This window comes from Malus sylvestris, chromosome 8 (assembly GCF_916048215.2).
Source record: "Malus sylvestris chromosome 8, drMalSylv7.2, whole genome shotgun sequence".
Taxonomy (NCBI): domain Eukaryota; kingdom Viridiplantae; phylum Streptophyta; class Magnoliopsida; order Rosales; family Rosaceae; genus Malus; species Malus sylvestris.
The window spans coordinates 3,879,926-3,905,172 of record NC_062267.1 but is presented as its reverse complement, the minus strand read 5'-3'; the positions used below and the strand labels follow the sequence as shown (position 1 = coordinate 3,905,172).

General features: G+C 35.8%; 2 protein-coding genes across 3 annotated transcripts; both read left to right on the top strand.

Annotated features, from left to right (window-relative positions):
* The first annotated feature begins 13 nt into the window (after positions 1 to 13).
* LOC126632561 (peroxidase 18) lies at positions 14 to 24,271 on the top strand. Of its 2 annotated transcripts, XM_050302986.1 has the most exons (5): positions 14 to 634; positions 903 to 1,082; positions 1,350 to 1,515; positions 1,889 to 2,266; positions 24,209 to 24,271. In XM_050302986.1, exons 1-5 carry the CDS (start codon positions 407 to 409, stop codon positions 24,244 to 24,246), a joined length of 990 nt encoding a protein of 329 aa, XP_050158943.1. In that variant the 5' UTR covers positions 14 to 406; the 3' UTR covers positions 24,247 to 24,271. The 2 variants fall into 2 exon arrangements, with proteins under 2 accessions (XP_050158943.1, XP_050158942.1); XM_050302985.1 differs by lacking the exon at positions 24,209 to 24,271 and having other exon boundaries at positions 19 to 634; positions 1,889 to 2,608.
* LOC126632556 (aspartyl protease family protein At5g10770-like) lies at positions 18,515 to 21,118 on the top strand. The gene is made up of 2 exons (XM_050302980.1): positions 18,515 to 18,734; positions 19,482 to 21,118. The coding sequence occupies exons 1-2, from the start codon at positions 18,551 to 18,553 to the stop codon at positions 20,789 to 20,791; spliced, it is 1,494 nt and encodes a 497-aa protein (XP_050158937.1). The 5' UTR covers positions 18,515 to 18,550; the 3' UTR covers positions 20,792 to 21,118.
* Positions 24,272 to 25,247: the final 976 nt, after the last annotated feature.

Genomic DNA, 25,247 nt, shown 5'->3' with positions numbered 1-25,247 from the left:
TCGCTCCACTCGCACTGCATTAGGGCCGGCCCTACTCAACGAGGTCTTGCATAATCCTCCATTTAATCCATCATACTCATTGCCATACTAGTTTGAACTGTCACTGTTCCTCGAGATTATCCAGAGAATTTGATTGAGGAGCTAATCAAAACCCTATTCCACCCTTTTCCTTTTTCTTGTTATGATGAGTAATGTGATCCCATCTACCTCCTGCCATCACCAAATCAACTTGAATGCAGCTTTAAATACACCTCCGTGGCTCCTTTTGTTTACACATGGCCAACTATTTCTCTCTCTCCCTCTCTCTCTCTCTCTCTAAAAAGTTGGGGACTTTGAATGTTATACATTGTAGAAGAAGTCAATGTCTTGAGCATTTCTATGTGTAGGTACATGAAAATATCCCTAGATGGAGAAGACATCGGCAGCCTTCTCTTGCACACATTGTTGTGTTTTCTTAATTTGGTTCTTTCTTGCTGCTTCTGCTTCCACTGCAGACCTGGCACTGAATTTCTACGCAGCTTCATGCCCTTCTGCCGAGTTTATTGTCCGAAACACTGTGAGATCGGCCTCCGACTTGGACCCTACCGTCCCCGGGAAGCTCCTCCGTCTGCTCTTCCATGATTGCTTTGTGGAGGTAAAGTAAACAAACCCTGCTTTGGTATATTTCTCTTGCTCTCTTAGATGAATTGCACCCCTTTACTGCTCCAAGTCCTAAAACCAACTTATATAACAAAGTACTCTTTTCTGTCGCGCCCCAAAATCTCGGCCTTTTTAGAACTAGAAGTCCTTCAAACCTACGCATTCTTTCTGTCACGCTCCAAAACCCCGGTCACGAGACACTCGTGATTTTTGGCCTTTAATTTGACAGTATCGACTTGATACTAACCAAATGAATTACACAGGGTTGTGATGCATCTGTGCTTCTACAAGGAACTGGGACTGAGAGAAGTGATCCGGCAAACACATCTCTGGGAGGGTTTGCAGTGATCGATTCGGCCAAGAGACTGCTTGAAGTCTTCTGTCCCGGAACTGTTTCTTGCGCTGACATTGTTGCTCTGGCTGCTAGAGATGCTGTTGAATTTGTCAGATCTCCATCTCCATCTCCCTCAACTCTTTTTTTTTAATTATTCATTATTTTTTAGGATAATGCTATTCACACACCATTTTTTCCTTCTCACACACCCTTGTTAATTTTTTGCCATTGATCTTCTTTAACTCATTCGATCCGACGACCGAAAATTGAGAGGGATGTGTGAGAAGTAAAAATGGATGTGTGGATAACACTACCCTATTTTTTATCTGTTTGTATATTTTGGTTGGGTATATTTAATGTGGTGAGTACAAAACAGGCTGGGGGACCTGTGGCTCAGATTCCAACAGGTAGGAGAGATGGGAAAGTTTCTGCAGCTTCAAATGTCAGGCCTAATATTGTAGATACAAGTTTTACAATGGATGAGATGATTAAGCTCTTCTCTTCCAAAGGGTTGTCTTTGGTTGACCTAGCCACCCTATCAGGTACCTTATTTAGGTAGGAAAACTAACGAAAAATGTAAAAAGAAATTAGTTTTAATGAAAAATGACAAATAAATGTGCAGTGAATAGTATCAGGAAAATGTAAAAAATATGATTTTTCGTTAAAAGTGAATAGTAGCGTGAGTGTTTTATTAAAACACCCTCTTTATGTAGCCGTATCACTCGTCCGCCCAAGACACGCACAAATGAGACCCTTGCATTCGGGTTCCATGTGGGACTATTTTGATGGACTTGAATGCGAGTCCCCTTGTGTGTGTCTTGAGTGGACATGCTGCCATTTAATCGCAATGTATATCGACTGTTAGCTGTAACCACTCAGCCTTTGTAGCAACTACTGATCGCTTCGACATTTCAGGAGCACACACTATCGGATCAGCTCACTGCAGTGCATTCAGAGATCGGTTCAAGCAGGACCCGAAAGGAAAATTCACACTCATTGACACATCCTTAGACAATGTTTATGCAGAGGAGCTCATGGAGCAGTGCCCTGCAGGCGCAAATCAGTCTACAACGGTAAAAAATGATCCTAAAACATCGTTTGCGTTCGATAATCAGTACTACCAAAATCTCTTAGCACACAGAGGGCTGTTTCAATCGGATTCCGTCTTGCTAACCGATGGCAGAACAAGAAAACAAGTGGAGATATTTGCACAGGACCAAGTTAGTTTTTTCCAGAGCTGGACTGAGTCATTCTTGAAACTTGCTAGCATCGGCGTGAAGACAGGTGATGAAGGTGAAATTCGAGCCTCTTGTCCGACGACTAATGCCTGAAGGAATGAAAACACTTGCAATCTGGTGATGGTTTTGTAGGTTGGAGGAGAAAAATTGAAAGGCAATTTTGGCCAAATGGTACTACTTTGGAAGCGTTGCTGAATGTCTATAAACTTGTTTTTAGGGTCATTTTAGTTGCGGTCCTTGATCATCTCAATTGTTAGATTGAAACCTTATAGTTTTTTAATTTTCGATCAAAGTCATTTGAATTTGTACACCTCAGCATTTTAGTATTTATTATATTTACATGTCATTTTTTTGTATTTTAAACTAAAAATGGTTGATTGAGGCAAACTTCAAAACACTTCGTCTTCTTGTTTTTTTATATTTGAAAATGGCTCTAATTAGCAACATTTAAGGGATTTGAATCAAATAATTGTCACTCAGTATTATAGTCTAGTGATATTCCTCTTTATTTATAAATGAGAGATCTTATGTTTGAATCTCGTAAATAGTGAATTCGATACCAAATTAGATTGCCTATTGTGTGGCTTCCGAACTCCAAAAAAAAAAAAAAAAAATTTTTGTTGTTGTTAAAAGATAGATTTGTTAGACTAGGAAGTCGACGGCGTACAAACCCATGTCTTGGTGCAAGGACAATACTTCTTTCCACCACTGTGGTAAATGACCACTTGCCAATCAAGTAGTATTAAGGGAAATAATGTACCCCATTAAATATACAAAAACAATGTACCCATGAACTTGACAAAAAATGCCAAATGGGTATATATACTAAATTTACAAAAAAGAAAATTATAATTAACGTTGTACCCAAATAAATATAAAAGAAAAAACTCATGGGTACATGTAAACAACTCAAAGAAAAGAATGTACCACATTGTTTAGTAAGCATACGTATGTTACATAAAAAAATGCAGCAACCACAACCATTTTACCTAATTTTCTCCAAAAAAATTGTACCCATATCAATATCTACATATATAAATGTATAACGAAAGTACTCACAAAATATATTGTACCAATATATATATTAGAATGAAATAACATGTAGAATAAAATTGTACCCATGAAATACAAAAGTATAGCCAACCATATATTGAAATTGAACAATCAAGATTAATATTCAATATTCTTTAAAAAAAAGGATTAATATTCAATAATAAAAGGAAAATAAAAAATAAAAAGAAGAAAAGAAGTTGACTACATAAATATAATGGTCTGGGTAGGTTTGGTGTATGGACGATGAACAAGCATGATGGATTGAGTTTGGATGTGATGTGAGTGAGGGATGAAAAATAATGGAGGAGTTTAAGGGTGCGTTTGTTGCACTAGACTATTTCGGACTGGACTACCTTAGACTAGACTAAGTTGGACTGATTTGACACACCCCAACCCCGATATTCCCCAAATACCAGGATGGGCACGTGCTGGCCGACACCCAAGGGTGACAAAGCCATTTTAAACGCGCATATAACTAAAATATATGCAATTAGAACGATTATACCAAAGCAGGAACGTGCTCAGAGCATACAACTAACTAAGAATAATATGAAAGAGTTACTCAGAAAAGATACGAACGTGGAAATGATACCTATACTGAGAAGACTCGAGGATAACTAAGCCGAAGCACCCTGACACCGAGATCATGTGCGATCCTAACTCCTGAGAGGACGCAAAAACAAAAAAGGTGAGTGGACTAAAGTTTATAATAATAATACTAATAATAAGAAAACCATTTTCTTTATGAACATACTAACCCCCTGTTTTGAAAACATATATATAGTACTACTTAGTAGGTTTTCAGAAAACTCTAGCATGCCATGAAAACGTTCATAAAATATGTACGTGTAAAACAATGCTCAATAAATGTGCTATGGCCGCCTGAAGGAAAATCCGTAAATCTCATCATACTGTACTATCTAGGGGTATCATAGTCGCCCGAAGGCAGTACCTGTCCATCACCAAAGGTGAAGTTGTACGACATTGGGTTACGCCAGTGAAGAAATATGGTAGGCCCCATCATTCGAAGGTGAAACTGTACGACTCCGGGTTACGTTGGAGAAGAAAATATATACATCACACACCGACACTAGTCGTGGCTAGTGAATCTGTCCGACACTGCTTTCAGCAGTGAAGCTGGGCGTATATCATAATATCTCATCTCACTCCTCATCAACTATGTCCTATGGCCATAGACATCATAATACCCGTGTTGTGTGGATGTGCTGTATGATAACCCACTAAATATGTACCGAAAACATATCTAAAAAATCTCATATCAAAATCCAGAGCTCAAAAGCTCCAAGCGTCAACACATAAATCCATCATAATTCACATTTATAAATCCATAGAATTCCATATATGAAAATCCCACAATTCATAACTCATATTCGGAAACGGTAAAATAAATCATATTCATAATCCATAGAGTTTCATATATGAAAATCTAATGATTCAATACCTTTCATAAAACGTAAGTGTGATAAATCATAACTATCTCGTAAACCATAAATATAGAAATCTGGAAAAACAATATATAAAACATATTCAAATCATGAAGTGTGAAATGCATGCTAGGCTAATATTTATAAAAATATGTAAGTTTAGAAGATGTCCACTTACAGATATTTCGTTGCCCTGGAACTGCTCGAGCTAGCAAGGATGACGTCGCTTCCCACCAACGCGCCTAAACACAATTAGGGACCATTTAGTAAAACTATATCCAAACGATAGAATTTGGGAAAACGGATTGTGAATTCGGATCCGGCACGTCGAAAAATCTAAGGAGGGACCTAGGTTTCCCCCCATGAGCCACCGCACGCGACGGCTGACAGTCTTGACTCGCCGAAAAATACAACAACTCTAAAAATTCCCAAATTTTACAGGCAAGTAGATCTTAATGAGGGGAGTAATTTTCATACCTGGGCCGAAGTCCAATTGGCTGGGAAATGCCTGAAATCACCCTTGGACCGTCAGAAACCCTAAAAATGAGTATGCTTCGATTTAACTTCTCCGATGCTCCACCGCCTCCAAGGTTGTTTAGGGTTTGTTCTTGGCCTTTGGAGGAGTGGTTTGGTGGTGGTAGTGGTGGTCGGAACCCGCAGGATTGGCGATTCGCGCCGTGACCCCTTCGGAACCCACGAGTTACGTTTTCCTCAAATTGGGGGTTAAAGGAACTAGGTTTTGGGTGGAAATGGAATAAGGAAGGCTGTAAATCATCGAAAAAATAGACGGAGAACCATTGGGAAAAGTTGCTAGAACTCAGGTCGGGTCGCTATGTAACGGGTCAAGGGGAAAGGGTCTAGTTGGCTACTCTCCCAACTCTCTCCTTGCTTTCCTTTCTCCATTTTCTGATTGTTTCACTTTCTCCTCTCCTCCTTCATGATTGGGCAACACCCTCTCATCTCTCTCATTTTTCTTCTCTCTCATCCATCCATCTCTCTCATTTCTCTCATTCCTTTCCATCCCAGCCACACACGTGGCATCATCTCACTGCTCCAATAAAATCTGGAGCCTTCCAAGATTTATGGTCAATGACCATTTTACCCTCAACTTCGTTCGTTAATAACTCATTTGTTATACCTCCAAATTACGTTCTGTTTGCGCCCATGTGTTCGTAGCGACGAATACTACGAGGATATGCCAAGAAAACGGATCTTACGTGACACGACAAGGTGGTTAATAAAAATCAACATTTTACCTTGAAGGGCATTTTCGTAAATCCGCGTATTAAAATTATAAAAACTGTAAAATTCGGAGACGGGTTGTTACAGATTTAGTGAAGCGTTTGGTGCAGTGTCAGACTAAGAAACAGGATAGTGAAAATAGTACTATCCACAGTTTGGTGTTTGCAAATTATTGTTCAATTTTAATTTCTTTCAACCACGAACTAATACTGTACGATTAACAAGAATTAAACCAATATTATACAAAAAAGCCAAATTTACAGTTTAGAAGATGAACGAGCCTTGTATAAGATTTATTGAACATTGGTTTCACCTTCACCAAACCACATGGTGAGCAATTTAGGGCCTTTGACACTGATGAACTAAGCTTGATGTTCATTTGCAATGGCCTTGGCCAAAAGAGTTTTCTAGCATCATGCGGCCGTAGAAAAGGACTTCTCTTGAATGGTCTTTTAAGAAAACAAGCAGAAATTAGAAAGAGTTAGGAACTTGTTGAATTAGGAAGCCCAGTACGATGTAAAAAAGGTTATCTGGGTTATGGGATCAGAAAAGTGTGCTTTCTGTATGCTCAGAAGCTTGTTGAAAAGCCATAAAATGGGTATTTTAAAGTAAGAAAATCGGGGAGTTTTGGATCAAGATTAAACCAAAATATGATAACATCAAATTTCTAGCAAAACGAAAGCAGGGAATGAAGAAAAAAATCACTTCAATTTACAAAAACTTATCAATCAATTCATAAAAGGAAAAATAGAAGATAAATTGAAAACAAATGGGTAGTAATCAAAACCAATAAACCAATCAAATCCCAGAAATCAATCAAACCCACAAATCGATCAAAACCAGAAATCTATCAAAACCCAGTAATAATTTCACGAATCTTCAAAACAAAATTGAAGAAAACTAAGAAGAGAAAGTGGCAGAGGAAGCATTGATTTACAAGGACGTGGCGGTGTTCCTGGGATGGTCCGGCGAGGTTGTTGAGCAAGATAAGGAGTTGAGCAGAGCGAGGAGTCAAGCGGGACAATGCGAGAGAAAAGAAGGGTCTTAGCAATCTGGTGGTATTTGGGGGGTCTCGCTAAGACTATCTAGCGAGCTCCGTAGTCGAGGCGAGTGAGGTTTAATCCCATTAAACTAGTCCCTTCCTCTAACAAAAATGGGACTATATTAATACCTAATCCAGTCTAGTCTAGTCCTACTTAATAAGGACAAACAAACGCCCGCTAAAAGGCTGTTTCTTTGACTTAAGAGCAAGTCCACCGGAGTGGACATTGCCCAGCACACAGTCCAAAAAACAGCCCAGCACCCTGTCCATTACCTCCAACCCGTGCAACAGCCTGGGGCCCAGCCCATGCTGGTCTCTGGGCCAGCTCAAAACTGACTGACCAAGAAGCTGGGCAAGTGGCCACGTGGCAACTCCCTGGCTCTTGGATTTGAATATTTTTCAAATCCAACGGTCCAGATTAATTAACTATATTAAAAATTATTAAAAATTATAAAAAAATACAGAAAAATTATTAAAAAATACAGAAAATTAAAAAAAAAAACAGAAAATTTTTAAAAATGTTATTTTTTTTCTATAAATAATAAAGTTTGTGGTTGAAGAATAAAGTGTATTTGATGAGTTTATGTAATTTCATTTTAGTGTGTTTTTTTTTATAGTTTATTTGATGAGTTTATGTAATTTTATTTTAGTGTGTTTTTTTTTAAGTTTATTTGATGAATATGTAATTTTATTTTAGTGTGTATTTTTTTTAAGTTTATTTGAAATTTTATCCGAAATTGGTTAAAAATCTTATCCGAAATAAACTTAAAAAAAAAAACCACACCAAATAAATGCGCTGGGTGCCAGCGCATTTTTTTAGGGATGGAGATGCCTTGGCCTATTACTGTTCACTCCAGTCTATTACTGTTCACTTGAGTGGATAAATGCGCTGGGTGCTGGCGCAAAGTCCTTAGGGGTGGACTTGCTCTAAATGTAGGAAGGGATGAGACTTCAATTGGACAATACTTGGATGCTGAACAGTCAGCACACCAATATTACCGATCACTACGTGGATCAATTGAATTTAAACATTTGTCATTTGAAACCTATCCCAACAATTGCTATCGTAATACCCAAACACCCAACTGTCACCTTATGTCCCTAACTAAACAGCAGCATCTTCTTCCCCTCACTTCTTCCATGGCAGATCTCACCAACCAATTCATCTCTCCTCCGTCAACCCCACCTCCATCCCCTCGTCCAACCTATCTTCCGTCCTCCACAACAAGTCCGCGACCACGGCTACATCGTCGACTCCGCCGCCATCGTTTGCAAGATACAAGCTGTAAACTTTAGCAATCGCGGTGCAATACTCTTTTCGAACGACGACGTCGATCCACTGCGGGAGACCGTCCTTGACAATGGCCGTCGTCCACGACGGAGGACGACTAGTTATAGTTACTGCAGAAGAGAGGGATTGGAGGTGGGTCGCTGGAGAAAAGAAGGATTGGTGGTGGGGTGGCCTGTTAGGGTCGCCGGAGAAGAGAAACCATGCCGGCCATGGCTTGTAAGATTCGCAAACTTGGAGGAGAAAGACCAAGTGGTATGTTTGGCTAAGGGTTTAATAAGAGAAACGGTGTTTGGTTACTTGGTTATAAAACTTAAACATTTAACACTTGTCTAGTTTTTATTGGGCCATGTAAGTTAATGAGTAAAATTAGGTACTGACTTGTCAGTACACAAGTATTGTCGATTTCAATTATCAACTAAAAATCTGGACAAAGCAATTAATATTAATTACAACAAAAAAAAAGGGCTAATACTTTAACAAAAAAATTATAAATAATTAGCAAAGTGTTGACGTGTAATTTTTCAAATTATGAAATGACGATGTGGACAAATTCAAAGGATCTTGATCAAAAATAGAAAAACAATAAAATTTCAATCAATGCAATATGAAAATGAGGGATGAAAGCCTTTTTTTCTTAACATAAATTTGTAAAACCTTATATTGTTTGTGCTGTCAATTAACGCAGAAGATCAATACATTTTGTTTCAAGTGATCAGAGTAAAGAGAGGAAATTAAAATGGCTGTTATCTTGGTCGAAAAATCGGATTTTCCCCTGCAGGATGCCCTGAGCCTGAGGGCTTATGTGATTAGTTGCTTAGGCTGGTTTGGTATTGATGTGCTTTGAAAAAAAGCTGCTGTGAGAATAAGCGGCTGTGCTGTGAGAATAAGCGGCTGTGAAATAAATCAGCTAAGTGTTTGGTAAACTTTTTTGTAAAAGTGCTTTTGGAAAAAAAAGCAGTCTGATAGTGGGTCTTTTCATTAAAGAAGTACTGTAGCTTCGTGTGCTTTGAAAAAAAGCCAGTTTTCCAAAGCTACAAATAGCAGCTTCAGCTTTTTCCTTTGATTTCAGCTTATTCTCACAGCAGCTTCTAAAATAAGCCATTTTTTTTCAGTTTACCAAACACCTAAAACCCTCACAACTTTTTTTCATGGGTGCTTTTTTTTTAAGCACCTTACTCCCAAACTAGGTCTAAACCACCAGCAGCAGCAGCAACATAGGGCAAATTTTATAACAAAAAATGTAACAGTAATACATAATTACACATAGACGAATTGGCACAAACTATATATAGTGACAATTGGTTTGTGTGTATAATAGGTAAAAAAGAATTCAAGTATGCAAGTAGCAACTTGTACAAAAATAAGAAATAAAAGTGCTTTCGGTCGTTGCGATACTATAATTCTTCTGTATTCAGTCTCACCCAATAAGTCGGAATAATGCAAAATCAAGCTAGACAATAATAATTATTTTTTGTGTGAAAAGTAGGGGACTTGCTGTTAGAGATATGTAAACAATCTGTGATAAATTTATAAATGCTAATAAATAAACAGTGTATGAACAATGAAATAATATTAAACATAAATATTGAAGATCGAGGCTTGCATACCGCAATGTCCTTGAAACAGAAATTTCGCCCCTACTCAGTGCTTGTAGTTCTACGGATGTCTGCTTCACCAGAATTCAACGATCAAGTCAGAATTCCAGCACCAGAAAACTTGACTTTTGACGAATTTCTATGTGGTTCTCTCAGAAAGGATATATGTGATTGTTGAAGAAGAATGTTGATTTTCTGTGTCTTAAATGCCATGCAGATGGATGTATATATAGTGGGATTATACTTGTTTGCAACATGTATGAGAATGAGATATGACTGTTAGGAGACATCTCTTCAGATTGAGTGCTATGTTCTCTGCATTTTTTCATTACCTTCAGACTTCATCTGAAAAGATGAGTATGTTTAAATAAAAAATAATTTAATTAAATTCAAAATTAATTAAAAACAATTAATTTTCAATTAATTAGTACACCCCAAAGCCCATCTTTTGATAATTGATTATATATATTAATTACCAATTAATTAGTACACCCCAAAGCTCAACCCCAAGGGTGAGCCCAATTTTATTCTTCAAGGCTTATTACTCCAATTACTTTCTATAAGGGACAAAACCTTATAAAGTGAGGAAATCTTTTGGGTGTGGTACCAAGAAATTTCTACTCAAAATTTCCAACACTTTCATCAATAAAAATTTGGGTTCACTTAGTTGATACTAGCATATGGGCACACACAAAGTGTGTGAGAAATTTTTTTATTTTTGTTTTTGAAATAGAAGGAGAGAGGAAGAGAGTGATCGAGAATGTGGGAGTGAGAAGTTTTTTTATTTTATTTTATTTTTATAATTAGAAATATGTTAGGATTACATGTAGGTGAGGTTTTGAAAAGAAAAAAAAACAGTAAAATTTGGTTGTGTGAAATTACATTTTTGCATCATATTTCTTATTTATGTTATGTTTTAATTAGAAGGTTAAACTGGTAATTTCATAGGGTTTTGGTTGACAATGAGTGTTTTATTAATTAATAAAGATTACCACAATTCTAATAAGTTTGGATGAGAAATTAATTTTCAAGAAATTTTAAAATTATTTTTTAGAATTTGTGAATTTTCTTCTATGGCGTTAAATGGACATGAGAATTCAAGTACAAAATTTAATGTGTATATACGAGAGATAATAGTTAGGAAATGTACTAACAGAGGTGGTGGGTTATGGTGGCAACGTCGACGGTGATGGCGATGACGATGGTGGGTGAGTGTTTGTAACAACGGTGATGATAATTGGTCATGATGGTGGTGGCGGCGGCGATGACAATGATCGGTGGTGGTGATGGTGGGTAGCAATGGTGGGAATGGTGGTGATGGCAAGTGGTGGTGCCAACAACGATGTTGATGGTAGGTGGAGATTGTGGCAATGATGATGCTGGTAATTAATGGTGGTGGCGGCGACGACAATGGTGATGGGACTGACAATGATGGTCGCTAATAGTTTAGTTTTATTTATTTTTATTTTTAGTTTTTAAAACTTACACTAATGAAAATTTAGAAATGACAACTATTACATAGAATTTAAACTTGAGAATTTGAAGTCCTAAATTTCGAGATTTTCTTTTCACTTGGAAATTATAAAATTTTATGTTTATGAATCTAAACAAGAAAATTAATGCATGTTAATACATAAATTATGATTTTTGTCTAAATTTCAATTTCAAATTTATTTTCCTCATCCAAACAAAAAAAGAGAGTAGAATTTGGACATAAAAAGAAAGCTATGATAGCACATGACCTACATGTAGAGGCCAAGTTAGAAAAATTGATGAAAAACAGTTTGGCGAAAAGAGTATAGATCCTCTCCAAATCTAAAAAAATTGAGCCTAAAGATCAAATAATCCGAGCCGTTGAAAGTACTTTTAAAATGATAGAAAGTTTTTTTGGTGAAATTGTTTTTGGGTCCATGATTTTTCAAGGCAGCAGAAAATCATGATTTTTGTGTAATTGAAATATTTGTCCTGTGGCGTAACTTTTCATGTGTTATGGTGGACAACATAATTGATATTTTCCACTTATAGAGAAATTTAAGTGATATTGTAGCAACACATAATAGGGTTCCAAATACACCAAAAACTTTCTCAAAATACTCGCAACATGAATATAAATGTGAAGTTAAATGTGGGGGTAATATTAAGGAGATTAAATTTGTAGAATTTTTTTTATAAACTACATGACATGGAAGTTGATTATTGGATTATAACTTACGCGTTAATAAATGTTCTCATTGCTATCGGTGACATATCATATAGTTTGTAAAATTTATTTACAAATTTAGTCTCCCTAGCATTACTCTAAATGTAATAATACATGTTTCAACAGAGCCTTTATCCAAAAAGGGTCCCCACCTTTTGGTAAAAAAGAAGACAAGTTATGAAGTTCATTATACATCAAACTTTAACGATCCACAATATTTATATTTTTTTAGACGCATGAGTATATTTTTCAATGAGGTCGTTTCGATAACAGGGCATCAGCGTAGAAAGTAGTACATAGGCATGGGCCATGTTCTCAACTCAACCAACAAAAAGCCAAGACTCTCACGTTCAAATCCTATATCAATACCAAGACCGAGTCAACTCGATCCACTCTCAAGTCAAATCCAAAACCTTTGTTAGCGTCTATTTAATTTTGGAAATTGATTAGATAAAAAGCTCATACCCCTCTTTTCTTTTTCTTGTTTTCTTTTGTTTTCAAGAGGGATCAAGTTTATGACTTCCCTCCTATTTTTCTTGTATTTATGTTTTTGCCTTCATGAGGGTCAGATTTAAGTCTCGCCCTCTATTCTTTATATTTTATTATTAGAGTAAGGTTTATGTACTCGTATTTCTTTAAAAAGAAATATTGATCACATTAACAGCATATCGATCCAAAATTAACAACATATCAATTAAATACTGAAAAATAATCATTAAACATAGAAATTTTGGTGTCATATACAAAAATAACGTAGATTGTTTACGTGTAAATACTTCTGTGTGCTGATGTGGATGACACTTTCTTAAAGTAGTCCCAAAGTGAGCAATATATTTCATAATTAAGTTTAGACTTTTTTTTTCTTTGAACAAGCGATATTATTTACACTAAGATGAGAGGGTGGGTTTAACTTCATAATGAGCTAGCAATAATGAGGTTCAAATTCACATTCGACGAGAATCAAACCTAAGACCTCTTACTTACAAGTGAAGATGAATACTACTAGACCGTAGTATTAAGGGGCAAGTTCAGACTTTTCTTGTTGCATTAAACAATTGTAAGAAATCTTAATCTTGGTAGAGATAAGTGGACGACTCATGACTTGGAAAGGGCATCCATATATGTGGAAGTTGGAACTACGCCTGAGGATATCCCAATGAAAATTCATATATGTGATCAATGCACTTTGGAAATTTGACATTGGCTTTTGTTATATGCAATTTCCAAGTGCACTGAGATAATTAGTCCACTACTACTGTGTACACTGGCTTATCCATTGCCCTTGTGATTAACTCTTATCATATTCATATATATATATATATATTTCGTAATTACGTGTGTTTATGTGGATGACACGTTCTTAAAGTAATTCCAAAGTAAGCAATATATTTCGTAATTAAGTTCAGACTTTTCTTGTTCCATTGAACAATTGTAAGAAATCTTAATCATGGTAGAGATAAGTGGACGGCTCATGACTTAGAAAGGGTATCCATATACGTGGAAGTTGGAACTACGCATGAGGATATCCCAATGAAAATTCATATGTGATCAATGCACTTTTGGAAATTGACATTGACTTTGGTTGTATGCAATATTTCCAAGTACATTGACTTGGCGTGTCCATTGCCCTTGTGACTAACTCTCATCATATTCATATATATATATATATATATATATATATATATATATGTGGTTAGAACATTTTATTTATTAAATTACAATATAAAAATTATCTCTGTATAATATCTATTAAATTAGAATATTTTTTAATAATTTATATGTTTCAAACAAATTGACGGTTTTGTACAATAAAGGGGTGTATTGTATATGGAAGTTGATGGACTTTGCTTGACTATTAAATCCAAGGGTATTCAATAATATATACTTTTAAGGTTTGACGAAAAAAATATAAATATACTTTAAAAGAGTCAATAAAAGTCACAATGTATTGGATAAAGCCATTTTATAATTTTTAAAAAGTCTATGAAAATCTTATTGTATTCAATTATAACTTTTTATGAGTTTGCAAAAGTTTAAGTGTATTCAATTTCATTTATTTTACAAGATTTTTAAAAGTTATGGATTTTAATGGACTTTGCTCTTTCATGGTAATTTTTTTTATGTTTATGAATCCAAACAAGAAAATTGGTGCATGCTAATATATGAATTTTGACTTTTATTTTAAATTTATTTTCTTCATCCAAACAAAGAAAAGTGAAATTTGAACATAACAAGAAAACTATGATAGAAAGTGACATACATGTAGAGGCCAAGTTATAAAGATTGATGAAAAATAATTTGACGAAAATTGAAGTAAACCACATTGGTAACAGTAATACTAAAACACCTTCTCCGAGGTATTTCATTGTACATATGAAGAAAAATAGCGACGAATTAACTTAGAGCTCGTTTTAAATTGCTTTTTAAATGCTAGAAAGATTTTTTTTGGTGAAATTGTTTTTGGGTCCATCATTTTCTAGGGCTTGCAGTAAGGCATGATTTTGTGTAATTGAAATACGTGCCATGTGGTGTTACTTTTTATGTGTTATGGTGGACGACATAATTGGCATTTTTCACTTATGGAGAAATTTAAGTGGTATGGTAACACCACATAATAGGGTTCCAAATACACCAAAATCTTACTCAAAATACTCACAACATGGATATAAATGTGAATTTAAATGTAATAATACATGTTTCAACAGCCTTTATCCAAAAGGGTCCCCACTTTTTGGTGGAAAGAAGACTAATTATGGAGCTTATTATACATCGAACTTCAACGATCTAAACTTTTATGTTTTTTAGATGTATGAATATATTTTTCAATTGAAGACAGGGCATCAGCGTAGATAGTGGTACACAAGCATGGGCCATGTTCTCAACTCAACCAACAAAAAACCAAGACTCTCATGTTCAAATCCTGAATCAAGACCGAGGTCGAGGCAACTCGATCCACTCCCGAGTCAAATCCAAAACATTTGTTAACTTCTATTAATTTTGGAAATTGATGAGAGTAAAAGCTCATCTCCCTCTTTTCTTTTCGTTTTTCTTTTGTTTTCAAGAGGGCTCAAGTTTATGTCTCTCTTTTTATTTTTCTTGTATATTTATTTTTGTTTTGATGAGGATGAGATTTATATCTTGCCCTATATTCTTTCATATTTTATTATTAGGATAAGATTTATGTCTCCGTATTTTTTAAAAAGAAATATTTTTTTAATAAATGATATTATCTACACTAAGGGAAGAGAGTAGGCTTAGCCTCACAATAAGCTAGCAATAATGTGGTTCAAATTCGTCTTTGGTGAGAATTGAACCTAAGACCTCTCATTTACAAGTGAAGAGGAATACCATCAGACCGTAGTACTAAGTGAATTTAAAAAGAAATGTTGATCACATTAATGGCATATCAATCCAAAATTAACACATATTAATCAAACACTGGAAAATAATAATTAAACATACAAATTTTTGGGTCATACACAAGAATGACGTCAATTGTTTACGTGAAATACTTCTGTGTGTAGATATGGATGACACTTGATTTCTGAAAATAGTCCCAAAGTGAGCAATATATTTCGTAATTAAGTTCAGACTTTTCTTGTTACATTGAACAATTGTAAGAAATCTTAATCTTGGTAGAGATAAGTGGACGACTCGTGACTTAGAAAGGGCATCCATGTATGTGGAAGTTGGAACTACGCGTGAGGATATCCCAATGAAAATTCATACATGTGATCAATGTACTTTTGAAAATTTGACATTGACTTTGGTTGTATGCAATACTTCCAAGTGCACTGAGATAATTAGTGCACTACTACTGCGTACACTGGCTTGTCCATTGCCCTTGTGACTAACTCTTATCATATTCATATATATACATGTATTTAGAACATTTTATTTATTAAATTACAATATAAAAATTATCTCTGTAAAATATATATTAAATTAGAATATCTTTTAATAATTTATATGTTTCAAACAAATTGACGGTTTTGTACAATAAAGGGATGTATTGTATATGAAGGTTGATGAACTTTGCTTGACTCGTAAATCCAAAGGGTATTCAATAAATACTATTAAGGTTTGATGAATAGAAATATATATAGACTTTAAAGAAGTCAACGAAAGTCCCCATGTATTGGATAAAGCCTTTATAACTTTTAAAAAGTCTATGAAAATCTTATGGTATTCAATTATAACTTTTTGTGAGTTTGCCAGAGTTTAGGTGTATTCAATTTCATTTATTTTAAAGGACTTGTAAAAGTTATGGATTTTAATGGACTTTCCTCTTTTATGGTAATTTTTTTGTCATGAAAAATTTAACCTCTCCCCCAAAGACTTTGATAATTCATTTTTCTCAATTTTTTGAGGATATACTTCACCATCCACTATAATGCAATGACTATCATTATCACCACGTTCACCACCATGTCGGCACCACCACCTTACCATATCCATCATCGCCGCAACCCTCATTGCCATGAGCATCATCGCCACGCCCATGATGACCACCTATACTAGCATCACCATGGTCGTAATTGCCACCTTTACGACCATCATCACCACCGGGCCATCCTTGCTTCTCCACCACCTGAACACCACCTACCACCACAATCACCACCCCTGCTATTATCATAGTCACCAAAAACACCAACTTTACTACTATCATCTTGTCGACAAGTACTACGTGACACTTTCCACCACCATCGTTGTTACTACCACCTCATAAGCATGATCACCATTTTAATAATAAAAACTAAAACATAATAATGCTTTTTATTAATTGGAAAAGGATCTGACAACAGATCATTTTCCTAGGAATCTCGTGATCGTGATTGTTCATCGTACATCGTATGATCAGAAACCATTTCAAAATTTAAAATTTAAAATTAATTATATAAATAGTACATAATGAAAATTGACCGCACGATATACGATGAACAGTTACGATCACGGAATTCCTTATAAATGGATCCGGCAAGGATCCTTTTCCTCATTAATTGGTCATTAAAAAAATTCATGATAAATCATGTAATCCTAAAATATTCTAGCATTGAGTACTCTCTAAAATTTTGCAAAAGTCCATCACTTAACTCTTTATTATTTTCCACAAAAGTACATTAAAAGTCAAAGAAACTTTATGGAGTTTTAAATAGTTAATCAAATTCTACCAAATCCGTGGAAGTTCATCACTTTTAAAACTCAACAGGAGTCCATATAAATCTTAATAAACCCCCTAAGATTCTTACAATATTTGTTAATTCTGTACCTATAGAGGACTAAATGACACATCAGACATATTATGTGATAGTTTTAATCAGATATGATATGTATTTAAATTGTAATTAAGAAAATAAATGGTTTTCTTTAAATTGACGAGACTGTTTGGAATCAAAGCCACAACCTCATGAAAATTACTTACCAGACCATTAATTCTACCACAAAAATTAATCTATAGAGACAAAACATGATAGAAATAAGTCTGAAAGAAAGATCATGCCCATAAGACCAAGTATTATTATATCACGGATAATTTAATTCTCAAACAAACATAGTAATCAAACCAATAAATGTCTTAAGATTGTTAGAAAAATATGGGCTAATTGCTATATAATCACATAGAAAATCAAGAAATAATTCATGCAATTATATATCAAAGTAATGCATGCACATGAGTAACCAATGTTAAATGAACATGATATAATGGATTAGAAAAACTTTAAAATATGGTCGAGGCAAGGACACTCTGCCCTTAAGACAAGTTTACGCCCTACTATGGTGCTCATGGTTGACCAACGCTTGTCTCCCAAGATACAACGACCAAGTCTTTGTAATAGTAGCACTCCATATCACAATGCTTGACTGAACCACGATTGTATAGAAAACTCTCTCATATGGACTTAAAAGAGACTCTCTAACTTTTAGTGCAGTATATGTATGAATATATAGATGATGAAAAATTGTTCAATAACTATAGGAGGCTTCCCTATTTATAGAATTTGAGATGCCGCTACTAAGACATTACTTCTAATTTCCACTCAATTAATAAATTTAATATAATAATATTAAATTTTCCATCATATTTAAACTATGATTACCAATTTGGAAAGGGATCATCTCCAGATATCTTCCACCAAATTCACCAAATCCGACGATCTGGACCATTAAAATTTAATCGAACGGCTAAAGTTATTATAACTTTTAAAGCGGGTCTCTGTTTGTAGCCGTTAGATCAAATTTCAATGGTCCGGATCCCCGAACTTGATGAATTTGTTGGAAGGAGGATCCCTTTCCTACCAATTGATCAAACTATGTACTTTTCAACGGAAAAATAATTAAACCCGACAACACACAGTTGCCATCCCTGCATGTCTTCCAAATTTCCAATTAGCATATAAGGTTGAGAGCGTATGGTTACAGGAACAACATAATCTAGAGGAAATAGCAAGAAGACTTGCTAATTTGCTATCCATGGCAACTCCCATTTCTAGCTCCTCCTCATTCCTTAGATTTTCCATTGGTTTATCAGCATTTCTATGCCTAATTCTCTGCTCTTTGGCAGTAAGAGATACAAAAACCCACCTCCTTTCACGTACTCATACTGTTGAAGTCAACTATCTTCTACCAGCAAACACCTGCAGCCCCTCCACCAAAGGTTAATCCCATATTTCTCTCTAGCTAGCTCCTCTATCCATGCACGCAGATGTTGTCTTTTTAATCTCTCAATGGAGCGTACTCTACTTGCTTTATATACAGATTATTGCATGCATGGTGTTGAATGAGTGCAAGTACATGGAAATATTTTATAGAAAATTTAGGATTAAATCCCTCATTTTCAATTCCATCGATTGAAATTTTTTATCATGGTCCTTTGATTCTTATCTACGCCAGTATTTTAATAATTATTTACATGTCAACATATTTTAATTTAATTTTCCTAATAAATCCACTTAATGTTAAAAACGTCACCTTTGGCATGTTTATATTTATGGCTAAAATGTACCCACTCCGTTGTGTATTTTAACCATCAAAACCGTCCATCTTTTAAAGAAGAAAATAGACGTATATGGTTCTACAAAAAAAAAAAAAAAATCCTAAATCGTTAATCCAAAGGTCATATGATTTCAAATTTAGATGATTTTTGGTAGACACAATCTTTTGAAGAAGATCTAAAAAATAGATGACTTGGATCATTGAAATACATTACGAAGTAAGCTTCATATAAAAATGAGTGTAAAAAAAAGCGGTGCCAACATTTTGTTCCCACACACACACACACACAGATATATATATATATATATATATATATATATATATATGTATGTATGTATATATATGTATGTATATATTGTGACTATTAAGTATGTATGTAATGACACACCTATACATTTTTTCAATTCAGGTCATGACAATAAGGCGCCATCCGTACTGAAAGTGGTCCACAAGCATGGCCCATGCAACCAAGTCCACCAATCCAAATCAAACAGTAACCCTGCCGATCAAGATGAATATCTCACACAAATCCTTAACCAAGACGAAGCCCGAGTCAACTCAATCCACTCCCATTTCAACTACCCAAACAAAAAGTACAGGATCCCCGACCTACTTGCACATTCTGACGCCACAGTGATTCCCGCCCAGTCCGGCAGCGTACTTGGTTCTGGAAACTACATCGTCAGTGTCGGCTTGGGCTCTCCCCAGAAGCAACTCTCGCTTGTATTCGACACCGGCAGCAGTCTCACTTGGACACAGTGCCGACCATGTTCTGTATCTTGTTACCAACAGAAAGATCCCATCTTCGACCCTTCTCTCTCTACCTCTTACTCCAACATCTCCTGCAACTCCCCCGCGTGTTCTCAACTTGCAGCCTCCGGTGTCGCTAGCGGTTGTTCCGCCTCCACCTGTGTTTACGGCCAACAGTATGGAGACCGCTCCTTCACAATCGGCTTCTTTGCCAGCGAGAAGTTAACTTTGACTTCAACAGATGTTTTTACTGGTTTCGTCTTCGGCTGCGGCCAGAATAACCAAGGCTTATTTAGGGGCATCGCCGGTTTGCTCGGTCTCGGTCGAAGCAAGATCTCCCTTGTTGAACAAACCGCTCAGAAGTACAAGAGATTCTTCTCCTACTGCCTCCCTTCCACTTCAAGCTCCACCGGTTACCTCAGCTTAGGCCACTCCGACAACGGACGTTCAGGTTATAACGCCGTCAAGTTCGTGCCGCTCACCACATTATCTCAAGGCGAGTCGTATTACGGCCTCGGACTGGTCGGTATCAACATCGGTGGGAGTCAACTGCCAATTTCGGCTTCGGTATTTTCGACTTCGGGAACAATTATCGACTCGGGGACGGTGATCACGCGCCTCCCAGCCACTGCGTACACAGCGCTGCGGGACGCATTTCGAGAAGCGATGAAGAGGTACCCAACTGCTAGGTCGATTTCTTCCCTGCTGGACACGTGTTACGATTTCAATGGATTCAAAACGATAACCTTTCCAAAGATAGGGTTTGTGTTTGGCAATGGGGTTACGGTAGACGTGGACGCAACAGGAATATTAGTTCAGCAGAGTGCTTCGCAGTTTTGCTTGGCGTTTGCCGGAAACAAAGATGATAGGAGTGTTGGGATTATTGGGAACGTTCAACAGAAGAGGTTGCAGGTAGTGTATGACGTTGCTGGTGGAAAGGTTGGATTTGCCCCCGCTGGTTGCCAATGATTCATTAGGTGAACCAATAGATACAAATGTAATACTGATACAACTAAACAAAGTGGATAGGTTATGTGTTAGTAATACAGCTAGTAAATTAAAAATAAAACATTGGTTTCCCAACCAAAAAAAGATATTAAGTAATTGAGTATGTATGTCAAGAATAATTTTGAGGTGTACTCAGAATATGGTCAAGTGTTTAGAGCTTGAGAAAGTATAAGTCAGGAGAGGGAGGGCACATACCCTCTCTCACTCTTTTCCAAGTTGAAAATTTAGTGTATATATTAATCTTGTGAAATATTTACAAATTCTAGTTGAGTTATTAAGTTTTCCTCCCCCTTCTTTGTTTACTCACTTCCGATCTCATGTTTAAAATCATATTGAGTTGCATATTATTGTTAACATGAATGAGTATTAAATTATCAATGCAACAAGTAAAGAAAAAAATAGAGAAAAAGACAAAATTAGCTTGATTTTTCATGAAAATGGGGTTAAATTCTTAAAGGTGCTCTCACTTACACTACAAGAAAATTGCCTTTTAATAACGTAAAACTTCTGTCGTTTAGGAAAAAAAACATCATTAAAGGATCTTACCCTTGACGCTTTTTAAAATACATGTCATGAGAGAGAGTGAGATCATTTGAAAAAAAAAAAACCATCATGGGTAAGATCTTTTAATGACATTTTTGTTTTAAATGCCATAAATTTTGTCATTAAAAAGCAGTTTCTTGTAGTGCAAGTTAGGAATGAAAAATACATGAATACTCTATTAATGTGTTCTTGATTAATAAGCTCTCATTCAGTGAACCATTTTTGGATCCATCTATATTGAAACAGTGACAAGACATGCAATCCCATGATCATATCCATATAGCACATAAGCGAGAAACCAAACTTCACGCTTGCGACAGTTGATGCCGAACCAATTCAAGTATCTTTAAATTTGCCTATTAGACTGAGTCAAATTTGTTAAATGCAGAAATTCTATTTTCTTCCTTGTTATAAACATACTACATAGACTGAGTCAAACTTGTAAAATGTAGGAACCTAAATTATTTTCTAAGATATTTCGAGATAATACGTATTCTAAAAGTATCAAAAAATTGAAAAGAAAGTATGGTTCCGGAAGTTTTTGGATTGAAAATTAAAAACTTGTCTTCGATTTTTAAACTGTTAGAACCCCGCACATAACTGAAATCGATAATTCAATACCACAAATGAATCAGAATTTTCATCCACTACATTCATGTCCATTACGACCTTGTTCGTTTTACATCCTTAGCTAGGATTGAATTAGCTAGTACTAATATACCATATTTGGTATGACTATGGACTAAGTCAAATGAGATTAGCCCGAACTCGTGTGGACTTCGGGCCTCACCAAATCGTCTAAATTAGTCCCACGCGAAACTATGCTGCCTTCTCTCACTAACAAGTATCCTCTCTCTCTCTCTCTCTCTCTCTCTCTCTCTCTCTCTCTCTCTCTCTCTCTCCCTCCCTCCCTCTTGGATTGATATGGGAATTGGGTAGGCGTCGTGTTTTGCTTAAGATCTGCAGACTGTTGGGAGAAAACAGGTCTGCAACTATTTGTTTTCATAATTAGGATGATGATGGGATTAGCAAGGCTATGGCAGATGAACAGAGATGGAGAGGCATGAAGAAGGGAAATTGATGAACTTAATTATTATTATTATTATTTGTAATATATTAGAATTACCATGATTATATTGAACTTCATCAATTAAAAAAATAAAAGAAAAAAGAATTTGGAGGAGGTCTAAATTTAATTATTCAGATCAGAATGTGAAATTTAGTTTTTATAATTAATTTAAAAATAAATTTAGTCTTTATAATTAATTTAAAAATAAATTTAGACTTAATCTAATACTGCACTAAACGCTTCACAATTTTAGTATTGCTTAGTCCAAGCCAAGCTAGTCTAGTTTAGTCTGAGCTAGTCAGGTGCAATAAACGCACAAGTCTTAGCATTCGACACGAAGCAATGTTTTCGTCAAGAGATTTTTCAGTGTATTTGAACATGAAGTGATACGCCACATGTTATTATACAAATGAAGATTATTATTATTTTTTTCAATTGTCTCTCCAATTATCTATGATATATGATGTTTAATATCGTGTTCCAAACACACTAAACAGTCTCTCCTTTTGGCCTACTTGCGACAACTATATCTTAACATTTTAATACCAATTATGCGACATAGAATACATATGGTGTATATCATGGGGTTCAAGTGTTTACTAGTAAGATGTTTATAGTACAAGTCGTTGCCATAAATATTATTGATTTTGAAATTGAGGTGATGAGTTAATTTGCATTTTTTTAAACGAACGATATTATTTACACTAAGGTAGTGAGGGAATAGGCTACGCTTCACAATATGTTAGCAATAAGGTGGTTTAAATCGCCTTTTGCTAAAATTGAAGCTAATACCGTTCATTTACAAGTGAAAATGAATATCACTAGACCGTAGTACTAGCAGCAGACTTAATTAGTATTGACTTCTATATGTGCAACCAGGAAATAAGCGTAGCCCCAAGAAATTTAGCATTGCGTAGCTGCGTACTCTGTAGTTTCTAGATTGAAAAACTTGGTCAATGATATTTGTCAGGAATTGCTTTCCCTTGGCCATGAATATGGATTTGGGTCCTCTCCAGATCCAAAGGATTTGAGCCTGCAAATCAAGTGATTTGGCCGTCCAAATTTGATTTAACAGCTATAATTATTATAACTTTAGAAGGGCTCCTTGTTTGTAGTCGTTGGATCAAAATTTCGATGGCCTGGATCACTTGATCCGTAGGCTCAGATCAAGTGGATCCGGAGAGGATCCAAATCCCATGAATATCTTCTCCAAGTCTGTCTCTGTTTGCAAAAGACTACCATACATTAATTGCAGAGAAAATTATAGTAATGGTCTCTTAATTTTAATTTAATTAGAGCAATAATCTCTCGATAAAAAATCCATAACTATTGGTCTTTCGATTAAAAAGCCCAAAAAAGTTTTGAGCCCAGAAATAGAAAAACCAAACAAAGACCTTACAATCCTACTTGAACTGATGCCGCAGAAGCAAAGCTTCGCCGAGAAATCCAAACAATCAACCAAATACACTAAAATGATGGAAGTAACAACTCCACAACCTCCACAAAGCACTACATAGATCGGAACAACAACCACAAATCACAAAAAGCTAGTGAAAGATGACCCACCAATAAGAAGGTCACATAACAAAGCCACCGAGGACAAATTCATGGGAGGTGGCTGTGTTAACACCCGAGCCTAAAACATCGTTTGCCTTCAATAATTAGTACTACCATAATCTTTTAGCACACAAAGGGCTATTTCAATCGGATCTGGACTGAGTAGTTCTTGAAACTTACTAGCATCGGCGTGAACACAGGTGATGAAGGCGAAATTCGAGCCTCTTGTCCGACGACTAATGCATGAAGGAATGAGAACACTTGCAATCTGGTGACAGTTTTGTTGGTTGGAGGAGAAAAATTGAATGGCAATTATAGCCAAATGGTACTACTTTGGAAGCGTTGCTCAATGTCTAAACTTGTTTTTGACATACATTTGTAAAACCTTATATTGTTTGTGCTGTCAATTAACGTAGAAGACCAATACATGTTGTTTTAAGTGATCAGAGTGCAGAGAGGAAATTGAAATGGCTGTTATCTTGAGTTTATGTTATTCTCTTTCATTTTTAAATAAGATCATAGTTGCTAGATACGAATCGGTGGATAGTTACGAGATGTGAGTAGCTGGTCGATCAATACAATATATTTGGTCAATTAGTCAATCATATGTTCTGAGTTTGTCCTGCATTGGTGGAACAGAGAGGGAATTTGACTGGATTCTCACAAATTGGTTTAAATGAAGATGCCTTGAAACTCTTTGGGGATATGAGATATTCAGAGGTAGAGATTGATCATTATGCTCTCTTAGCTGTCCTCAGGTCATGTTAGGATTTGGCAACCCTCCAACTGGGTCAACAGGTTCATGCATTGGCAGATAAATCAGGGCTCGAGTCCAATGAATTTGTCGCTAGTTCTTTGATATTTATGTACACAAAGTGTGGGATCATTGAGATACATCTGAATCATTTGGAACTCAATCATTTTCTGATATGCACAGCATGGGTAGGGATATGTTCCACTCGACCTCTTCTTCCAAATGAAGAAGGAAAAGGTGAAACTAGATCATATAACCTTTGTTGCAGTACTAACTGCTTGTATCCACATGGGTTTGGTAGAACAAGGCAGCAAATTCCTAAAATCTAAGGAATCTGATTATGGAATAACCCTGCGAATGGAGCATTATGCGTGTGCAGTAAATCTATACGGGTGAGCTGGGCGTCTAGAAGAGGCAAAAGACCTGATTGAAGGCAATACCATTTAAACCCGACACAATGATTTTGAAGACATTACTTGGTGCCTGTAGGGCTT

Excerpts from the sequence above, each read along its gene's own strand:
- LOC126632561 (XM_050302986.1), top strand. The coding sequence starts at position 407 with ATGGAGAAGACATCGGCAGCCTTCTCTTGCACACATTGTTGTGTTTTC. Across the intron at positions 635-902 it reads TCCATGATTGCTTTGTGGAG|GGTTGTGATGCATCTGTGCT; the intron begins GTAAAGTAAACA and ends TGAATTACACAG. Across the intron at positions 1,083-1,349 it reads CTAGAGATGCTGTTGAATTT|GCTGGGGGACCTGTGGCTCA; the intron begins GTCAGATCTCCA and ends AGTACAAAACAG.
- LOC126632556 (XM_050302980.1), top strand. The coding sequence starts at position 18,551 with ATGGCAACTCCCATTTCTAGCTCCTCCTCATTCCTTAGATTTTCCATT. Across the intron at positions 18,735-19,481 it reads CTGCAGCCCCTCCACCAAAG|GTCATGACAATAAGGCGCCA; the intron begins GTTAATCCCATA and ends TTTTCAATTCAG.